A 20,760-nucleotide genomic window follows, 5' to 3' on the forward strand; every position below is an offset into this window, starting at 1 on the left:
CCCCCCCCCCCGCACCCCCCGCGCGTGGTACGGCCCAGGTACCGCCTAACCTGCTGGGTGGCGCTGCGGCCTCGCCATTGGCCGGCGGGCGGGACCGGCGCGCGGCGATTGGGCGGGGCGGAGCGGGGGGCGGGGCGGCGGGGCCGGGGCGGGCGGGGTTGGGTGCACGGGGCGGCGGCGGGCGCTGAGGGGAGGCAGGAAAATGGCGCTGACGCAGGGAACGAAGCGCAAAGTCTGCTACTACTACGATGGTGAGGGGAGAGGGGCGGGAGGGGGCAGCGGGGAGAGCGGGGCAGGCGGGAGGGGAGAGGAGGGCAGTAGGGGGCGAGGGGGGGCAATAGGGGGCGAGGGGGGCAGTGGGGGTGGGAGTGAGGGGGGGCTGGGGGGGAATTGGGGTCGCGGGGGGGTGATGGGAGTCACTGGGGGGGGAGTGTTGGGTTTACTGGGGGGGTAATAGGCGTCACTGGGGGGGTAAAGGGGTCACTGGCGAGGTAATGGGGTCACTGGGGGGTATTGGGGGTCGCTGGGGGGGTATTGGGGGTCACTGGGGTGGGGGTATGGGATTTACGGGGGGGTAATGGGGTCACTGGGGTGTAATGGGAGTCACTGGGGGGGCTATGGGAGTCTCTGGGAATGGGATGAGGGGTGGTCTGGGGGGATAATGGGGGTCACGGGGGGTGCTGGAGGATGCTGGGGGTAATGGGGGTATAATGAGAGTCACTGGGGAGGTAATGGGGGTCACTGGGGGTTGCTGGGGGGGTTTAATTGGATTTACTGAGGGTACTGGGGGGTATTGGGGGTTGCTGGGGGTCGCTGGGGATGCAGGTGAGGGTTTGGGGATGGGGGTCACTGGAGGACGTGGAGGTGGGGGATGTTCTGGAGGGGATAAGTGTTGGGGGGGTCACTGGGAAATGTGGTGGGGCTGCCCTGGGGTGGTGGGAGGGGTAGTGGGGTCGCTGGGGGGGTCGTTGGGGGAGTGCAGGGAGGGAGGTTGGGGTCACTGAGGGCCGGGGGGGCAATAGGGACGTGTGGGTCAGGGCAGTGTGAGCTGGGTTATGGGGGGTCCCTGGTGGGGTTGGGGGCACCAGGGGGCATAGGAGGGGTGTGGGGGAGCATGGGAAGGACGTGGGGAGCACTGGAGGGGAGAGTGGGAAGAGTGGGGGGAAGTAGGGGAGCAGGACTGGGGGGAGATGGGGGCTGGAGTGGGGCAGGGTGTGGGAACCTGGGGAGTTTGCAGGAAAGGCTGGGAGGGGTCTGGGGTGGAGAGGGGGGCACCAGGCTGAGGCAGGCTTTGGGAGCTGTGCTGAGGTGCTGGAGAAGGATTTTTGGGAGCACAGGGAGGTGAATCCTCCTGGAGCCACGTCAGAGGAAGAGGCACTCCCGGTGTCAAGAGGGAACAAACCCAAAGGCTCTGGGAGCCAGAGTGGCCGTGGCTGTTTGCAGGGAGCTCCTGTGGCCAGGAGCATCCTCTAGTTCTGGCTCTGGACGTCCTGGGTTGTGGGGTGGCTCACTTTGGTTCTGAGGCGCTGTTTTGGGGCTGTGTAACCATCCCTTTGGAGCAGGGAATAACAGGGTGTTGGGGCTGCCCCCATCCCTCATCCACCCCACAGGCTGGGGGAGAAATCCCAATCCTGCCACCTCTGTGCCTTCACAGCCCCCTCCCCTTTGGTGATGGGCAGGCTCATTTTTTTATAGACTCTGCTCCCCCCAGTGTGAGGGGTGTTGTGCAATTCTCTATTTCATCGTGGTTTTGGGTCTGAAATCAAATAAAAACTTGTTCTTGCTGCTTTTTTCCCCTAAGTGGACGTGGCCCCATGGAGGGGGCTCTTCCAAATGACTGTGTCAGGCGTGTGGGGAGGGGTTTTATTGCTCTGGAAAAGTCAAATGTGAGGTTTGCAACCTGTACTGGGTCACTGACTCAGTGCCTTTGGAAGGGCAGGGCAGGGAAGAGGCAGGGTTGGAGCTGTGGGTGAAGTGAAATCGAGCCCAGTTTCACCACACAGCTGCTCCCTGGGCAACACCAGCCTTCAAAAAATGCCAGGGGGAGCCTTTGGGCCCTAAAATGCCTGGTTTGAACTCAAGGAGTGCCAGAGTGGCACAACAGATTGGGAAAAAAAACCCAGTCTCTGTGTCCAAATTTAGCCTCAGTTTGTAGGAGGGCAGAGTCAGATGGGATACTGGGGGGAAATCCCTACCTGTGAGGGTGGTGAGGGGCTGGAATGGATTTCCCAGAGAAGCTGTGGCTGCCCCATCCCTGGGAGTGTCCAAGGCCAGGTTGGAGCAACCTGGGATAGTGGGAGGTGTCCCTGCCCATGGCAGGGGGTGGCACTGGGTGCTTTTTAAGCTCCCTCCCAACCCAAACCATCCTGGGATTCCATGAAATCCACCCCTCTCTTTGGGATGTAACGTGCTCACAGAGCAGCCTGCTGGGCTGGGAGCAAACCATAAATCTTTGCAGGCTCATAATTATGCCTTAAATACAAAATAACCGGTTTTTTGGTGCGAAATGCTGAGCAGAGCTGCCTCCCCTGAGGTCTTTGCTGCACAAGCTCAGGTCCCACGCTCTCATCTGGAGCTGCCCTCCCTAATTTACACCCTGGTGAAGGTTTCAGTGCCTTTTTTTTTTTTTTTTCCCCCTCCCTCACTGCTCTTTTCTGAGCAGCTGACAAACATCCACAGCGTGGCTGTTGTTGTGGGGCAGAGGCACAACCTGCAGTGGCCAGGAGGTCAATGTGGTTTGGGGCTTTTGTTTTCCACACAGGGAAGGTTGGATGTGCTGGGATAATTCCACACAGGGGGATGGTTTGGGTCTCTTGAGCCCTAAATTTCAGGAGGAGAAGGAATGTGGGATGCAGAGGGTGGGGAAAAGGTGATCAGGTGTCCAAAGGGTCTTTTTTGGAAGAGTTTGGATGTAATTTCTCCCTTATAAGCTCCCCATGAAGGGACTTGTGTAACCCCAGCAGGTGAAGAGGTGTCTGTGGAGTTCACAGTCCCTTAATCTGCTCTGACACTCGTCCAGGGCTCCACAGGATTCCTGGTGGGATGTGCCAGCAGAGGGAACAGGCTCTGGAGGTCAGGGTTGGCCTAGCCTGAGGTGAAGATGATGCTGATTTTTTAAAGCTTCATGAAGTTTTGTGGTTGTATTTTCTATCTGGGGTCACAAACATCTCATATTAAGTTCTCCCAAGCTTGATTTAGGGATAGTTTTAGGGATATGTTTTAGTGTAGGGATGGTTACCCTGGTAAAAGACCTTCATATGTTTCAGAAAACGGAATTATTTTCAGTAAAAAGATGCATTTTACCGGAAATAATTCTGCTTTCTGAAGTTGTACTGAGAGAACACAATGCCCCATTTCCCTGCAGCCCCAGGGACAGGTAAAAATTCCAGCAGCAGAGTTGTCTGGGTGTGGGATTTGCACCATTTGCATCCACTTTGACTGAAAATAGATCCACGTCCACAGGAGGGAAGAGCTCCGGTGCTGTGGGGAAGCAGCAGCTTCTCCTGAGTGTTGAGATGGGTGATGAAATATTAATTCTCCCAACTGAGTCACCAGCCAGACTGGATTGAGTCTCCTGCTTCCTAAACGGACCAGGAGTTGTACAACTCCATGAACAACTTCGTCTGGTTTCCCAAGGAAATGAGGCCTGGGAGACGTTCCTGCTGCTGCCCGAGCGTTTCCTGCTCCTGGCAGCGTTTGATCTGTGCCTGCTGCAGCCAAATCAGGCAGGAGGCACCCATCTGAAAGTTAAATTTCTGTACATTTCAGGGAAATTAAGTTCCCTGGGAAAGGAGGGAGGGGAAAAAAACCCACCCAACCCCAGCGGGGGGAGGGAAGTGTGAGCTGGGCTTTGGCTGGGGAGGAGACAATCCCTGTGGGGAGATGAACTTGCAGGAAGGTGACTTTGTTGCCCTGGTGTCCCTGGGGGTGGCTGGGAAGGCCTGGGGTTCCTCTGGAGGATTGCAAGGAATAAAAAATAAAGGGTGGAAAGGGTTGAGAAGGTGTCAGAGCACGGCTGGGCTGGTGACAGAGGGACCTGCCCTGGGTCTCGTTTTGCCGGGGCAAATAGTAAGAAAGTGAGGCAGAGGCTGTTCCCTGGGATGAGGCACTGTCTGAGCTGGGATTAAACTCCCATGTGGATCCTGCTCAGGGAAACCTGGGAGTCCTGGGGCATGAGGGGGTTTCCTGTGCTGAGTCAGCACAGCTGCCCAAAACTCCTCTGGTCCAGACCTGGAGCTGCCTCCTCTGAACTTACAGAACCGTGGAGTGATTTGGGATGGAAGGGACCTTAAAGGTGATGTAGTTCCAACCCCCTGCCATGGGCAGGGACACCTTCCACGTGCACAGTGTGATGTTTGTGGCTCAGACTCTGCCTGGATTGCCTTCTCCAGAACCAGCATTAAAAACTCCCTCCCCAGATTTCCCCTTGAGTCCAGGATAAACTTTTCTGAATCCCTGGAGATCCCTGTGCAAAGAAGAGGGGACACCCCATCCCCTCTGAAGGACAGATGGATGACAGTGACCTGCTGGCTTGGCTGGGGTTCCCTTGGAAGGAATGGGGGGGTTTTTCCCTGCTGTAACAAACCCCTTTCTGCTCCCAGGGGACGTTGGGAACTACTATTATGGCCAAGGACATCCCATGAAACCCCACAGGATCCGGATGACCCACAACCTGCTGCTGAACTATGGCCTCTACAGGAAGATGGAGATCTATGTGAGTTGTGGGGCTGCCCATCAAGGGAAATAGTTGTGAAAGGTCCCAGTTGATGTGTCAGGTTTTAACTGTGGACCTTCAGACTTGTTGAGGAAAAAAATAAACAAACCCTTAACAGTTGTGCTGATGTATTTCTGGGGTTTTTTTCTGAGTGTTGCAGTGAGATGTTCTGTGCTTCAGAGGAGCTTTGCAGGCTGGAAAACTGCTTTTTTTTCCCCTTGCAAATTAAATTTATGTTGTGTTTCTGCATATGTGATACACTCCAGTAGTGACATTTCTAAAGAAAGCAAGTTTCTCTTGTTTAACACTGCTGGTTTGATACTTTTTTTTTTTTTTTTGCAGTTCCTGGAAGTAAATCTGGGATTGGAAAGGGGAATTTATTTTTTTTTTCCTTTTTCTGTCCTTGCAGCGTCCTCACAAGGCAAATGCAGAGGAGATGACCAAGTACCACAGTGATGACTACATCAAATTCCTGAGGTCCATCCGCCCTGACAACATGTCTGAGTACAGCAAGCAGATGCAAAGATGTGAGTTGTGCTGCAGGTCCTGCCAAGGTTAAAAAAAAACAAACCATAGATCTGGGGAATCCAGGGCCTGTTGTGAAGGTTTGGGATGAAAAAGAGCAGGAAGAACCACGGGGAAATTGTCTTTCTCCTGGCTTCCCTTTTGATTTTTCTGGCAGATCAGTCATTTTAAAGATGGCTCGAGCCAAAAAGCCAAAAAAAAAAAACAAACCTTGACCTGCCTGTCTTTATGTTTTTGTGTTGTGTTTTGATGGAAACTCTCCTAAAAAAATTCCCTTCCTGGCTTGGAGGTGACTAAACTCCATTTATGAGCTGCATGGATTTTGAGTTAATGTGCTTGTCTTCAACCAGAGGTGGGAAAGAGTTGGGTAAATCAAACAGACAAACTAAAAAAACCCTTCTCCTCAATTATCCTCCAAACCTGCAGTAACTCTGAAGGGTTCTCAGGGCAGTTTGGAAGGGTTGAGATCCACCTTAATACCTGGCAGCTTTGTGTCAGGATGGTTTATTGTGAGCTGATGTCTTGTTCTAACCCCTCCAGCCCATGGAAAGGCTCTTTAATGGTGATTTTAGGGTTACAGGGACCTGGTTTTGGTCTCCCTGCAGCATTGAACTCACGTTTTTTTTGGCAGTGGCTGCAGCAAACTAGATTTTTAGCAAATACAGACAAATAATGGGGAAGGCTCAAGCTTCATTTAAACAGTATTTTGGTCTTGGAAACCTGGTGTGAGCTGAAGGGGACAGATATTAAGACCCAAGCACATAAGAGGAAGGGGGGTAATGTGGTTTATGAGTGATATACTCCCTACAGTCCATGATATTCCTTAGTACACCAAATGACATATAGCAAAGTGCATATTTCCCCAAAGTGACCTGTTTACCCCTGGAGCAGATACAGCTCATGAACACTCTGCTCTCTCTGGCAGACAACATTCTTCTGCTCTGTGACTTCCCCAGAACTAAGGCAAAATGGGAAAATTCATCTTAAAGACACAAGGACAGAGCTTTTCTTCAGCAAACCCTGCAAAGGAGCAGCCTCTGTGTAGCTGGAGAGCAGCTGTAAAGGGGAAGAACTGATTCTGCTGATGCCATATTTGGGCAGGGTAACCCAAGGGGGCACCAGGTTTAATTTCTTGTGATGGAAAACACGCAGAAATCAGTGACTTAAATTCTCCTCACTCAGCAGGGGAGGTTTCCAGCCACCTCTGTGAGCTGATATCCAAACTCTGCCCTGCTGAAACAACTGGAAAGTGGGAACAATCACTTCCTTCTGGGTGTCCCTGTCCCCAGACTGGGAGCAGTGAGGCTCCCTCCTCACACAGCCTTTGTGGAGATGACTTTCCAACTCGTGCTGTTCGTGCCTTTCTCATTAAGCACAGAAGGGAAACACTCCACGGATGTTGTTACAAAAAAAATACAACTTTACTTTTGTTTCCCTGTTCGTAAAATCAAACCTTGCCAAATCTGGATTAGACACAAACCTGCTGCTGGGGTTTTTTTTATAGTGGAAGTGGTTCCAGCAGAAATTTGCCAAGGGTGGAACTGCTGAGAACCTAAAAACTGTCTGATGTTGGTCACTCGTCCACTTTGCCTTTTCTAATCTGAGTGGTGGTATATGCTTGGTATTTTTTTTGTGGGTTTACCTCACTAATTGTTTTATTTTCTTTTCCAGTTAACGTTGGGGAGGACTGCCCTGTGTTTGATGGGCTGTTTGAGTTCTGTCAGCTCTCTGCTGGAGGCTCTGTGGGTAAGATCACAAGTCGTGTGCTCTCTCCCTTTTAAGCAGATTTATTTCGTGTGGTTCTGTCCAGGAAACACATTCCTGCAGGGGGTGCTGGGGAAGCTCTGTGAACCCATTTCTGATTTCCTTAATAATTAGATCCAGATTTCTCCCCCTGTGAGCCCAAGCTTTGCATATTGATGGACCCCTCTCCATTTTAGTCTGGGTTTCCTCACTGAGTATGTGAAGGGCTCTTTAAGTGGTGTAACAGCATCACCAGTGGTAGAGTTAAACCAAAACCACAGCAACAGCATTTAATTAAAAAAAAAAACCAAACAAAAACTAAACATGAGCTGCTTTACATTAAAAAAAAAATTGTTAAACCCTTGCTGTGGGCAGGCATAACCTGGAAAGGAGAGAACAGGGTTGCTTTATCTGTTGGTTATAACAAAAAGCCTGAACGTGAACAAGGAGCTGAGGGGTTTCAGTGAGTTCCCTCAAAGCTGGAACACTGAAATGCTTTCACAGTTCTCACAGTTGCAGACAGGCAGGTGTTATTGTGCTGTAGAGCTTTGTGGCTGCTGCATCACAGTGACACCTCCAAGTCTGTTGTTTCCTGTGACGTGGTGCAGCAGCACCCACAGCCACTGGCTGCAGTGTGGTTTTTGGAGCAACTCTCAGCTCTCTGGTGCCAGGGCTGGAGATTCCACAGAACAGGTTGTTTGCTTTGATCCTGGCAGACTTGCACAGGGAGTTTACGGAGGGGGCTGAGGGAAGGGAACTTCCTTTGCCTAAATGCACGTTCAGCTGAAGAGGTGTTGGATAAAACCTTTCATCAAAGCCTTCTGTTGGGGGCACTGAGAAATCCAGAGTGTGTTCAGTGGGACCCCAGCTGGGCACTTGTTTGGGCAGAGTGTTTGCTCTGAGGCAAAAATGGGAAGCAATGAATGTGTGCAGATAGAGCAGAACCTACATTCCCTCTTCCCCCCTTTTTTTCCCCCTTTTTTCCCCCCTTTTTTTCCCCCTTTTCTTCCCCCTTTTCTTCCCCCTTTTCTTCCCCCTTTTTCCCCCCTTTTTTTCCCCCTTTTCTTCCCCCTTTTCTTCCCCCTTTTCTTCCCCCTTTTCTTCCCCCTTTTCTTCCCCCTTTTCTTCCCCCTTTTCTTCCCCCTTTTCTTCCCCCTTTTCTTCCCCCTTTTCTCCCCCTTTTCTTCCCCCTTTTCTTCCCCCTTTTTTTCCCCCTTCCCCTTTTTTCCCCTTTCCCCTTTTTTCCCCTTTCCCCTTTTTTCACCCCCTTCCCCCTTTTCCCCCCTTTTTTCCCCCTTTTTCCCCTTTCTTCCCTTTCCCCCTTTTTTCCCCCTTTTCCCTTTTCCCCCTTTCCCCTTCCCTTCCTTTTTCTTTATCAGTTTGGGGACACATCCAGTGTTAAACCCTCGTGCTCTGTGCGGGACCCAAACCCCCCCGTGAGCAGCACCATGGGAAGGGCCCGTCCCTGCCACAGACCCTTTGCTCTGGTTTTTACCTTCTCTAACTGTCCCCCCCCAGCCAGTGCAGTGAAGCTGAACAAGCAGCAGACAGACATTGCAGTGAACTGGGCAGGAGGCCTCCACCACGCCAAGAAGTCGGAGGCTTCTGGCTTCTGTTACGTCAACGACATCGTCTTGGCCATCCTGGAGCTCCTGAAGTAAGGGCAGCACCATCTACCCCTCTGCTCCTCCTTCCCAGCCTTTCCTTTTTGTTGCCTTTCTGGAGCTGTGTTTTCCCAGGGAGGGCTGAGTCAGCTTTTGGGGTGTCTCCTCCAGGGATGTCTGTGTTATCCACTGTGCAGGGAGCAGAGGCTTCTGGAGCCTTGTGCTGGTGCCCCTTTGTCCCTTCCCTCTGCCACCCACCCTGCAAAAGAGGGCACAGCTGGCACATGTGACAGCTCCTGGCTCTGGGCAAACCTCAGTGGGAGGCTTGGGCATAAAAATGCAGTTTCTTGGCTGAATCTGAATAAACTGAGCTGAGTCTGCCCTCAGCAGCAAAAGGCACTTTATTTTCCTCTGTGGGTCTGTTCCACCGCTGACCAAGGCGTGTGTCCCTCCTCTGCAGCTCTTTCCCTTGTGGAGCCTGGGAACCAGCCCCAGATTCCTTTGTTCTCGTCTTCTCTGCTGGTGAAGGCAGTTTTTACTCTGAATAAATGGAATATCCTGGCTCCTTTGTGCCCCCCCCCAGGTATCACCAGAGGGTGCTGTACATCGACATCGACATTCACCACGGGGACGGGGTGGAGGAGGCCTTTTACACCACAGACCGTGTCATGACCGTGTCCTTCCATAAGTACGGGGAGTACTTCCCAGGAACAGGGGACCTGCGGGTGAGACTGAAGGCCTGGCTGAAAATCGCCCTGGAATTTGCCCTTTTCCATCTGCCACTGCTCTCCTGGCTGTTCCTGCTCTCACAGTGACACCCTTTTCCTGAGGGCAGAGGTGTAGGTTCAGCTGGTGTGCCTGTGGTCGTGTATTTGAACCCAAGGCTTTGGTGTCACCATTATTTTGCTGAGAAAAGGGGCTCTGAAAATGGTGTGTTGGTCACCTGTAGCTGCTTGGTCACCCAAGCTCTTGGGGGAAGGTTTCTGAGTGGATTTATCCTGTTGGCATTTTTTCCTGTGGCTCAGTTCTTTGTGTTAATGAGTCCTGGTGGTAACTGTGTCACTCAGGTAGATCCAGGTGTCCCTCTGTGACTTCTGGCACTTCCATGCCCCATTTCTCAGGGGTGAAGGGTTCTTTACCTCTTTTTATGTGCTTTTCTAGTGAAATTACATTTTTCTGATCTAAATTCTCGTGCCTTTCACCCTTGAGTTGTGTTTTTTCAGCCCTGCCCAGAATTTGCTGTTGATGCAGCTGCAGCATTTTTATCCTGGTGCAGCCACTGTGCACCAGGAATGAATTAATTATTTTTAACAAGTTATTTTTAATAAGACACCTGGGTATGAGAGTGATAATAGAAATGAAAATATATATAATTTTAAAGCAGTGACGTGGTCAGCCCAGACTGGGACTGCGGGCTGGGCTTAATATTGGGATTACACTGCTGGAATTCCAGGCTTCCCTTCGTGCTTTGGAGCACAGTTTCTGTGTTCCAGCTGGACTTCTGGTGAGCTGTGGTCTCTCCTCTCTCCCTCCAACAGGACATTGGTGCAGGCAAAGGCAAGTACTACGCTGTGAACTATCCCCTCCGGGACGGCATCGACGACGAGTCCTACGAAGCCATATTCAAGCCTGTAAGTGAACTCCTCCTCGCCCAGTGGGTCACACTTTGTCCCTGGAGCCATTCTTTGGGGAGGCTGATTGAGTTTTCTGTGCTGAGCCTCACCAGGGGCTCTATTCCCCCCGAACAATCGCGGCCTGTCCGGGAGCTCCAGCGCGTGAGAGCCCCAGTGTTCTGGGACAGGGGAGTCGGCAGCTGTGGGAGCACCAGGGATGTCTTCGTGGCCCTGGCTGACATGGGTGGCACTGTGCTGCTGTGACAGTGTCCAGTGCAGAGCGTGTAACAAGGGCTTTGTTGTTTAGGTGATCTCCAAAGTCATGGAGACATTCCAGCCGAGTGCTGTTGTCCTGCAGTGCGGATCAGATTCCCTCTCCGGGGACAGGCTGGGCTGCTTCAACCTCACCATCAAAGGTAGGAGCACACAGTGCCTGTGCTGAGCTGGCATCACTGAGATTCCATGGAAAAGTGTGTTCTTATGCCATGAGTGTGACCTTTCCTCCCCCCCCCCCACTGCTTTTTCTGCAGGTCATGCCAAGTGTGTGGAGTTTGTGAAAAGTTTTAACTTGCCCATGCTGATGCTGGGAGGGGGCGGCTACACCATCAGGAACGTGGCCAGGTGCTGGACCTATGAGACTGCTGTGGCTTTGGACACCGAAATTCCCAATGGTAATTTTCCCAGACTTGAGGGCCAGTGGCATTCTAGAACAGCTCAGGGAAAAGGTGTTGCTGGGGCAGAGGCAGGAATGCCGAGATTGCTTTTGTCACCTCTTGGTTGTTTCTGTGGGAGAGCTTTTGGATGCCCTGATTTGCTTGTAGCTGTTGCTTTGTTCATTCTGGTGGTAGCTTGGTGTTTATTCCTTTTCATTTGCCCGCAGAGCTTCCATACAATGACTACTTTGAGTACTTCGGGCCAGACTTCAAGCTCCACATCAGCCCCTCGAACATGACCAACCAGAACACCAACGAGTACCTCGAGAAGATCAAGTAAGTGGTTGCTCCTCCTGGGGACTGGCCCTTCCCTGGGACCTCCAGGGAGGCACCTGCTGACCAAGGTGTTCCTTCCCTGGGCGGCTCCAGGCAGCGCCTCTTTGAGAACCTGCGCATGCTCCCGCACGCCCCCGGGGTGCAGATGCAGCCCATCCCCGAGGATGCTGTTCAGGAGGACAGTGGAGATGAAGAGGAAGATGACCCCGAGAAACGCATTTCAAGTAGGTGCTTGTGTCTGGCTGGGTGCCAAAGAGCCATGAGCTGCAGGAGGAGGAGGATGTAGGATTTAGATCTGCCCGGTTCTGGAGTCTCGGTTTGAATCCGTTTTGTGTTCTGGAAGATGAAGCCCTGATGCTGAGCACTGCCCCCTTTGCCAGATGATTTCCATAGTGGAGAAACTCCAGACTTTAATGTGAGAGCTCAAGCAGTTCCTGGGATGTAGGTGCTGGGACAGAACCCTTTCTGGGAGACTGTCAGGTGTGATGCCAGAAGTGGAAATGGTGGTTTGTAGCCAGATTGGCCTTTAGGATCTGGCAGACAGATTTCTCAGTGGGAGGCTGGTTAACCTGCTTATGCTGTCAAGTCTAGACATCACACTGTACCTAATCCAAGTTGTCCATGTGATCTTGGATCCTGGGCATGAGCAGTGAGGAGGGATGAGTTAAAAGATGCAGCAGGTACAGTGTTTTTATCGTGGCCTAATCCTGACTTAGGTAGGCTCCTCAGTTCACTCCAGTGAGTAGATGTACCCAAAGAATTAGTACCTGGAGCCTCCTGACTTGTAAATCTGCTCAACCAACCTCTGTCCTCTTCACACTCAGTCCGCAATTCCAACAAGAGAATATCCTGTGATGAGGAATTCTCTGACTCGGAGGACGAAGGGGAAGGAGGGCGCAAAAACGTCGCCAACTTTAAGAAAGCCAAGCGTGTGAAGGCAGAGGAGGAAAAGGAGGAAGAGGAGAAAAAAGGTGAGCAGGAGAGCTGGGACCTGGAGCTCTGCCTGGCTGGTGCTTTCCCACTGCACTGCCGTGTGTCTTTGTTTTTTTCCTAGATGAGAAGGAAGAGGAAAAAGCGAAAGAGGAGAAAGCAGAACCCAAAGGGTGAGTCTGGAGTCTGCTGGGAGGGTTGAGGGGTAGATGTGGCAGCTGGGGTGGCTTTGTCACAGGTTCTTAACGGGCAGAAGTTTGCAGGTGTTGAGCAGCCCACCTGATAAAACGCTGTGAGAGCCTTCTCAGGGCTCAAAAATGCTGCTTTAAAAAAATCAAAATCAAAACACTGCACCTTCGCTCAGCACTATGTTACAAATTTTAGCTGAAGATGGACCAGATGAGCAGCACTTCTAAGGCTGCAGCTCTGGCTTGTTGTTAGAGCCTGGGCACAGCTCAAGCTGCCTGTTTAAACCAAACCCTTCCCTTCTTGCTTCCCCAGGGCGAAGGAAGAGCCAAAATCCACCTGAGCTGGACGGGCCTGTCCGTGCGTAGTTTGTCGTAGGTTTTTAGCTCCCGGGTTGCCTCCTATTCCACAGGATTTATATTTTATATATGTTTCTGTATATATTTCTATATAATTGTATAAATGACTTGAGGACTGTAAATTATTCCTTGCTGCACTCCTCGCTGGGAGCAGAGGGGAGGATTCTGCGGAGCAGCCAGACCTGCACTGCCCAGATTTGGTGACTGGGAAGTTTTCACTCTTGCCTTCCACTGCCTCCTTAGTGTGTCTGTAAACAAAAAAACAAACAAACAAACAAAAATCACTTCCTTTACTCTCTCCTCTGAAATAACCTTGGAAAAGAATAATTTAAGTAGAAGTAGTATCTGCATTTCAGGTTAGGTGGAAAGATGGCCATGAATTCTTTTTGTTTGTTTTTTTTATTCTTCTTCTTTTTTTTTTTTTTCTTTTTTTTGGTGGTGTTTTGTGGGAGAATCCGAGTTCCCAAATGAAGCCTGTGAGAGACTATTCCTTTGGTCTTCAGTTTGATTCCACTGTGGCAAGTTAACTGCAAGCTGGTGCCACTTCTCAGGGTCAAATAGTGCAGTTCTTGAATAGAGTTGGTTCCTTCCTGCAGCAAACTCATGGAAAGAGATGAAGCAGCTTAAAAAACAACCTGAAAAGTGATTTTTTTTTTTTAATTATTTTTTATTTTTTATTTTTTTAAGTGAATCAACCCCAGAGCCCAGATCTGGAAAATGCAGAATGAAAACCACCCGTGTGTGGTGGCTCAGTTTTCCAAGATCTGGCAGATCCAGGGAGTGTGGCAGCACCTCGAGGAAGGGAAGGGAAGGGATGGAGCTTTTATACCTGTTTTTTTCTATACCTCTTTTTTCTATGCCCCTCTTTGTGGGGGGGAAAGTGAGTTACTGCCCCTTTGGCTTTGTTTTTCCTGCTTTTCTGCCCTTGGCTCCCAGCACTGATCCATGTCCTGGGCTGAAACCACTGCAGAAATCCCCAATCCCTCTCCAGCCCAGCCCCCAGCCTGGCTGAGAATTTAGTTGATGTGTTGTCACTGACTGAAATACTATTTTTTTTTCTTTTTTTTTTTTTCGACCTGAAGTTACAAACGTTTTCAAATTGAATTTTCCTCCCAAGGCCAGTAAATACGAAGAACCTTTTTTTTTAATCTGTTGCCTTCCTGAGGGAACAGCAGATGGGGCTCTGAACGCTCTTTACAGCTCCTTTTTCCTCCTCCCACACATTATCTCACCCCCCGAAGGTCTTTTGTGACCGGCTCTGCCCCTTTCTTTAGCATCTCCTTTTGTACAGCTGATCATTAGCCGAGCTTTCGGTGGAGAAGTTTGGTTTTCAGGCAGTTCCGACTCGCTGCTCTCCTTCCTCAGGGGGATTCCTCCGGCCCTCAGGGGAGGATCTGGAACCTCCCCCGGGAGCGCTGCCGAGGGTTTCAACTCTAATAATGCTGCTAAAAACTTCACACAGGTTATTTTTTCAAAGGGTTTATTTTTTTAAAACGCTTCTTTCCCCCCCCCCTCCCCTCCCTTCCCGTTTTCCACCGTGAGTTTTTTAGTCTCTTTTGGATCCGGGTGTCACTCCTGCTCTTCAGTGTTTGTATGTGAAGCGAGAGAAGAAGAGATCAGTGTAACTTTGTGTCTGGGGGGGGGAGGGAGGGGAGGGGAAATATATTGTGGTTTTTTAAAGATGCGTTTATTTTGAATTTTGAGAATCTTTTTAATAAAAACTGGTACATTTCTATGGTTGGTGTGAGTCTGGCCTGCTTTCTGCTCAGAGGGGACACTCCAGTGGGTGGGGGGGGTCAGTTCATTTCCAGAGCCACAGCTGGATGTAACGTAGATCCCAACAAAAAATTCCAGGTGTAACAATATTTGGGAAGAGAGGTGAGTGTTTAACCCCATCCACCAAAATGTTTTGTTTAGAATCTACTCGGTGAAAAGTCAGTTTCTATAAATAAATGTCCAATTTTTGTTACTTTTTTTCCCCCTCTTCCCTGAAAAAATTGCTTTAATCTAATTTGTAAATGTTTGGGGGGTTTTTTTAGGTTTTTTTGTGGTTTGGTTTTGGTTTTTTGGGGGGATTTTTTGGTGTTTTGTTGTTTTTTTCCTTTTCCCTTGGATTTTACAAAACAGCCTTGAAATTCTCCCCCTGGCTCCTCTCTCTGGGAAAGGTGACTCAAAACACCACAGTTTTGGGGGGGGGGGGGGGTTTATTTGCTCACAGCTCCAACCGAGGGTCACTGGGCTGGTTTTTCTGTCTCTCCCAAATTCCAGCCAGGTTCTCCTCCAGCAGCATCCCTGGTGCTTAACTGGGTTTGGGGTTGGACTTGCAGCACTTTGTGGTGCTCAAAGCTCATCTGGAAAAGGAATAATTAATGATGGGAAGGGCTGAGCTTAATTCACCATTTGGATGAGCTTAATTCACCATTTGGATGAGCTTAAGTGGTTTTACCTTGCGTCGGAGCGAACAAAAATTCTCCTAATTTAATTAGGAGCAGGTTAATTGTGCAGCTGATCACACCTGAAATGGCCACAGGAGCCAACTCTGCTGGTTTTTTACTGCTAAAAAAAAAAAAAAAAAAGGCAGCTTTGTGTGGGCACAGTTGACTTCCCAAACATTTCCCCCCCCCCTGCCTTGGGGGGGAACCCCGTTATCCCTTTCACCCAGAGCACACGAGCAAATCCTCCCCTCCTGGAACAAAAGCCACCCTCCAACCCTGTCCCCCCCGGTGCCGAGTGCATCCGCAATCCCTCTGTTTTCCAGGGATTCCTAAAATGGCTGCCACGATGCAGCTCGGGCGGATGCACCGGGATGTGACAGACCCCGGGCAGGCTCAGAAAGGACGGGTTTGGTTCAAAATGGGGCAAAACACCCCATTTGTTTCACCCCACTCCACCCCCTCCGTGACTAGGGATGACTCCCCTGCTCCCTTGGGAAGCAGGTCCCTTGTTTTTGCTTCCCAGAGGGATGTGCTGCACAAAAAAACAAGGAGTTTTGGGGCATTTCCACCTACCTCGAGGCTCGGGAGGAGCCTGGATGGTCCTCACCCCTTCCCAGGGTGGTGCCTGTTGGGCAAACAATGGTTTTGTTTTTTTTTCCTCTTCTCCATCTTCTTTGCCAGCCAAAACAGCAGGAGCAGGTGGGAATTGGGAGCTGGGATGGGAATTGGGAGCAGGCCATGAAATGGAGGGGCTGGTGGGAGCAGCTCCCCCCCCCCCCCCCAGGCTGTGCTCCTTCCTTCCTTGGGAAAAAAGCCACCTTTCCTCGGGAAAAGCCACCTCAACCCCTGTGCAGGTGACAGGAGAAGGGATAGAGGCACCATTGTGCCCTTGGATTTCCCTTTGTTAAGGAAATCTTTGCTCCCAGCGCACGCCTTTTGTGCTCTTTTCAGCAGAGAGGAGCTAATCCTACTCTAAAGCCACTGAAAAAAAAAAAAAAAACCAAAACCAATTTAAACCAGAGAAACCACGCTCGAAAATGGGAATTTCACCCAGTAACCCTCATTGTGAGAAAAATACCGGATTTTTCAACCCACCACCCCCCCCACACACCAGGAAAAATCGGGTTGGATCTCTACAAAAACAGGTCCCCAGCAGCCAGTTGAGCAGCAATCCGGGGGTAGGGACAGGGCTGGTGTGGGAAAGTCCTTTGTGGCTGTGGCTCTACATCTGCTGCAAGTCAATTAAGTGTGAGCAGTGATTAAATGCAGCAGCTGTTGAACTAAATAAGCAACTGCCATCTTCCCTTGGCCCTTCCCTGGCATCCAGGACAAGAAGGACTCGAGCTCTCCCATAAAGGGGTCACCATTTATTCCTTTCAAATGTTACAAGAAAGCCCCGTACAGCTTTTTTTTGTTTGTTTGTTTTGTGGTTTGGTTTCTTTTTTTTTTTTTTTCCTGCTTTTTTTTTTTTTTTTTTTAAAAGTTAGAAAAATTGCAAATCAAGTGGTTTGGCCATTAAAAAAATTATTTACAGAGAAAACAACGTTTTGCTTCACATTATACAGCTGGCAGGGCCCCCTCTCTCCACCCCACACCCTAAAAGTTATCCCTTAGAAGCAGAATTAAACACAGCGGACTTACAAGCTTTTATGGTTTTAAGCCAATATAAGACATTATAAAAAACTAACCAGATTAGCTTTTAAACCATCGATTTCTATAAAAAGCACAAAATACTTTAAATGAAGTCAGAACCAGGAATGTAAACTGAGAAATAAAGAACAAAACAACAAAAAAAAAAAAATAAAAAAAAATTAAAATCCATTGAACAGTCAGTGGGCTTGGAAAGCTGCTGGGAGGAGAAGGGACAGTCTGGAGGCCACAGAGATCCAGAGCAGGACGTGGGATCTGTTCTTCTTACAAACTGTAAAACTCCAGTGAATGTCCAGGATAATAATCTTCCTCCCCCAGTTGTTTTTTTTTTTTAAAAGGATTCAGGTAAAACTACTCCAAGTGGTGGCAGTGGTGTGGGAATCCAAACCAGCTTTTTCTACCGGGGGGGGGGAAAAAGGAGGGGAGGGGGGGAAAAGGAAGAGATACCTCAAGGGGGGCGTGTGGGGTCTGGGGAGTGGTGTCAGTTCTAGGTGGGCTGGGGGGGGTGTGGGCGAGTCCGTGGTGTTCCAGGATGGAGAGGACGGCGTGAGAGTCTCCAGTGAGGACGATGCCAAGTGGAATCTACTCTTCCTTCTGCTCCACCGCCGCCGCGGGGCTTGTTGTGGGCTCGGCCCCCGCGGCTTTCGAGGGCTCCTCGGGTTTGGCTGTGTCTCCTTGGCTCTCCCCCGCCGGCTGCTGCTGCTGCTTCTCTTTCTCCTCCTCCTCCTCCTCCTTCTTCTCCTTGCTCCCGCCGGCTTCTCCCTCCTGCCCCTTGGGCTCAGCTCCCTCGCTGCCCTCCCCGGGGCCCCCCTGCTCCTCCGCCGACCCCTCCTCGGGGGGAGCCGAGGGCTGCACCCCCCCCGCGGGGCTCTCCTCGCCCTTGCCCTGCTGCTCCTCCGTGGGAGAGGAGCCAGAGGAGTCCCCGGCTTCCTTCTTGTTCTTCCGAAAGGAGATCCCGCTCAGCTTGAAGGATTTCTTGAACGAGAACTTCTTCTTCTTCTTGGGGGCGTCCTTGGGGGCCGCGGCCCCTTCTTCGGGTTTGGGGTCCCCCCCGTCGGCGGGGGGGGCGGGCTCGATGGCGTCCCCCCCGCCCGGCTCGCCCTCGCTCTCCTCCTTGGGGGGTTCAGCCGAGCCGTTCCCGTTCTGGGGGGACACCTCGACCCCCACCTTGGGCGTCATGTCCCCGTTGTAGATCACGTGGCCGTTCTCCTGCGGGGGGGGGGATGGAGCAGCTCCGCGTTAGACCCCAAACCCCGACCTCAAACCGCGACCCCGACCCCCCAGCCCCCCAACCCAAAAAGGAGGAGGGGGGTCCCAGCGGGCGAAACGGAACGGGGGGGTAGGGGGGAATCCAGATGGGGAAAAGGGGTTTTTTTCTGCCAGTGGAAACGGGAACACCGGGCACAGAGGGGGCTTCCATCCGGGAAAAGGGGGTGGGTGTATCGGGGATGGGGCGGGGGGCACCCGTATGGGGGAAAAGGGGCTCATCGGGCACTGGGGAGCACCCAGCCGGGAAAAAGGGATGCACTTGGCACCGGGGGGGTGGGGGGGACATCCAGCCCGGAAAAAGGGGGGTTTCCAGCCGGTGGAAACGGGAAACACTGGGCACAGAGGGAGCTCCCAGCCGTGGAAAAGGGGCGCGCTGGACACCGAGGGGGTGCCCAGCCGAGGAAAACTGAGGGATTCCACACGGTGGAAACGAGGACAGTCGAGGAAAAGGGGGGGCTTTCAACCGATGGAAACGGGAAACACCGTCCACAGAGCGGGGCGCCCAAACGGCGAAAAAGGGGGTCCCGGAGGGAGGGGGGGTGAAATACGGCCAAGGAAAACGGGGTGCACCGAGCCCGGGCGAAGAAGGGTCGCACCGGGGGGATATCCACGATGGGAGGGGGTGGATGTGGGGGGTCCATCCCGCTGCCACCGGGCGGCGCCCGCGCTCCACTCCCGGTCCCGGGGCGCGGCGCGGACGGGACCCGCCCGGTGCCGGGGGGAGCCCGGGGCGCGGCGCGGGCGCTGCCGCATCGCCCGGTGCCCGCCGGGCAGGAGGGTCCCTCCGGGCGGCAGAACACCCACCCCACCCCCGGGGGCACAAGAACCCACCCCCTTGCCCGGACCACCGCCGCCCCCTCCCCGCCGCCTTTGTTCCGCTGCTCCCGCCCGCCCCGACGGGGCGCGGGGGGGGTCCCGGCGCCGCGAGGAGGTTCCCCCCGGTACCCACCTGCCCGTTGGCCTTGGCGGTGTCGGGGTCTCCGCCCGCCGCCTTGGAGCCCTGGCTGCCCATGGTGCGGCACGTCGGGTGCTGCCGGCCCCGCCGCGGCGGCTGCGCTGGGCGGGAGTGGGGCGAGCCCCCCGCCCGCCGCTGATAAGGCGCGGGGCGGGGGCGGGACGGTGCCGAGCCCGCCCCGGGGGCGGGGGGACCGCGATGGAGCCACCGCCCCGCCGGGGACCGGGGGAGAGCGGGGGGATTCTGGCGGCCGCCGAGCCCCCCCCCCCCACCCCCGTCCCTCCTGTGCGACCCCCGGGGATCGGGGCAGCCGCGGTGGGGTGAGGGGAGGCGGTGGGAGGGGGTGGTGGGGAGCCCCCCGCCTCGCCCGGTGCCCTCTCCCCTGCATGGGGCGGGTGCTTATCCAAGCCCCATCATCCCAGGGGTGCTGCTCGCCTCACCCCTGACACCGTTGAGGTGCCTCTGCCTGCGGCCCCAGCACCCGTGGGTGCCTGTGCCCCCATCCCCAGCACCCCTGGGGTGCTTCTCGTCCCATCCCAGTCACTCTGGGAATGTCCCACGGTGCCACTTGTCCCTTCCCCATCACCTCCAGGACAACACCATGGTGCAGGTCATCTCAATCCTGCTCACTCTGGAGTCCTGCTCCCACCAGGGTCCCACTTCCCTCGGAGTCCTGCTCGCTCTGGAGTCCTGCCTCTCCCGGGGTCCCTCTTACTGCAGCCCCAGCGGTCCCCCGAGGGTCCTGCTGTGGGGACAGGTTGTGCAATGGGTCACACCCCGGCTCCCCACCTCACCAAGCACCCTGGCACACACACAGGGAGGTTTTTCCCCTCTGGGTGTGTTCTCTTCTCTGCTTTCCCGGAATAGGAGAGCTCAGGAAAAAAGAAAATGGGACTAAACTCAAGTGGATGCTGATTCTGCCGAGGGCCGTGCAGCATCCCTGTGCTGCCAGGGATGTCCAGCAGTGCCAGTGGGGGATTCACTCCCATGGCACTCAGACACAGCTGGGCTTCACTGGGGGCTCCCAAAATCCAGACTCTTTTGTGCCAGCCCAAGCCACCGACATCCCCTGCTCACGCGCCCGGGTGCCACGTCCCGATCCCTTTGGACTTGGAACCTTCCAGGCACTCTCACACCCTGCTCCCAGCAGAGCCCCCGTCCCCCAGCACCCAGCTGTGCCCCGGAGCCCAGGCAGGATCAAGGCCAGTCTCCGAGGGGGAAAACAATGTCCCGCTGTGTGCGCTGCGCCAACAAGGTCATGTTTTGTCTCTGGCCTCCCTCCCCCCCGGCACATCATCATCTCGCCCCCGTCGGAGTGAAATTGCTGTTAATTAAAACAGGCGGCATCTTCCTTATTGACTTTTGGGTGCCAGTTGATAAAGCCCTTGGATGGCTGCCGGGTGCTCCGGCCGGCGGCGAGGGCCCGAGTGTCCCGAGCAGCACGGGAGCCAAGGAGGATGTTCCCCGTTGGAAAACACACGGATATCAGGGCTTTGGGAAGACAAACTGCCCAAGGGAGCGTGTGGAATTAGTCAGTGAAGAGGATCTGTGTCCCAGCACTTGTCCCCGAGTGTGAGCTCCAGGCTGGTGTCCCCAACCATTTCTTGCTGGGAGCAAACCCCAACTGGGGAGCCCTTCCCGCTGTCCCAGCAGCTGTTTGGCACTGGGCAGTGTCCATCCCAGCTCCACACTTCTCTCCCCACCTTCTGGGAGTTGTTTTCAGTCTCTCTGCTGAGGGTCATTTGGTCCTGGCTCTTCTCTGCAGGAATGCAAAGAGGCCTCGTGCTG

The 20,760-nt window shown here is 53.1% G+C and overlaps 2 protein-coding genes across 2 annotated transcripts; one reads left to right on the forward strand and one right to left on the reverse strand.

The window, feature by feature from the left end:
* The first annotated feature begins 147 nt into the window (after window positions 1–147).
* Window positions 148–12,944, forward strand: HDAC1 (histone deacetylase 1). Its single transcript, XM_032710148.1, has 14 exons — window positions 148–251; window positions 4,602–4,714; window positions 5,124–5,241; window positions 6,911–6,985; window positions 8,501–8,639; window positions 9,170–9,311; window positions 10,125–10,217; window positions 10,507–10,615; window positions 10,730–10,870; window positions 11,080–11,188; window positions 11,282–11,412; window positions 12,013–12,159; window positions 12,243–12,291; window positions 12,620–12,944. The coding sequence occupies exons 1-14, from the start codon at window positions 203–205 to the stop codon at window positions 12,645–12,647; spliced, it is 1,443 nt and encodes a 480-aa protein (XP_032566039.1). The 5' UTR covers window positions 148–202; the 3' UTR covers window positions 12,648–12,944.
* A 3,634-nt stretch (window positions 12,945–16,578) lies between these two features.
* Window positions 16,579–19,078, reverse strand: MARCKSL1 (MARCKS like 1). The gene is made up of 2 exons (XM_032710254.1): window positions 18,967–19,078; window positions 16,579–17,957 (listed from the first exon to the last, which is right to left on the reverse strand). Exons 1-2 carry the CDS (start codon window positions 19,027–19,029, stop codon window positions 17,331–17,333), a joined length of 690 nt encoding a protein of 229 aa, XP_032566145.1. The 5' UTR covers window positions 19,030–19,078; the 3' UTR covers window positions 16,579–17,330.
* Window positions 19,079–20,760: the final 1,682 nt, after the last annotated feature.

Source organism: Chiroxiphia lanceolata, chromosome 24 (assembly GCF_009829145.1).
Source record: "Chiroxiphia lanceolata isolate bChiLan1 chromosome 24, bChiLan1.pri, whole genome shotgun sequence".
NCBI classification, from domain to species: domain Eukaryota; kingdom Metazoa; phylum Chordata; class Aves; order Passeriformes; family Pipridae; genus Chiroxiphia; species Chiroxiphia lanceolata.

Excerpts from the sequence above, each read along its gene's own strand:
- HDAC1 (XM_032710148.1), top strand. The coding sequence starts at position 203 with ATGGCGCTGACGCAGGGAACGAAGCGCAAAGTCTGCTACTACTACGAT. Across the intron at positions 11,189-11,281 it reads GAGTACCTCGAGAAGATCAA|GCAGCGCCTCTTTGAGAACC; the intron begins GTAAGTGGTTGC and ends GGGCGGCTCCAG. Across the intron at positions 12,292-12,619 it reads GAGAAAGCAGAACCCAAAGG|GGCGAAGGAAGAGCCAAAAT; the intron begins GTGAGTCTGGAG and ends TTGCTTCCCCAG.
- MARCKSL1 (XM_032710254.1), bottom strand. The coding sequence starts at position 19,029 with ATGGGCAGCCAGGGCTCCAAGGCGGCGGGCGGAGACCCCGACACCGCC. Across the intron at positions 17,958-18,966 it reads CCGCCAAGGCCAACGGGCAG|GAGAACGGCCACGTGATCTA; the intron begins GTGGGTACCGGG and ends CCCCCCCCGCAG.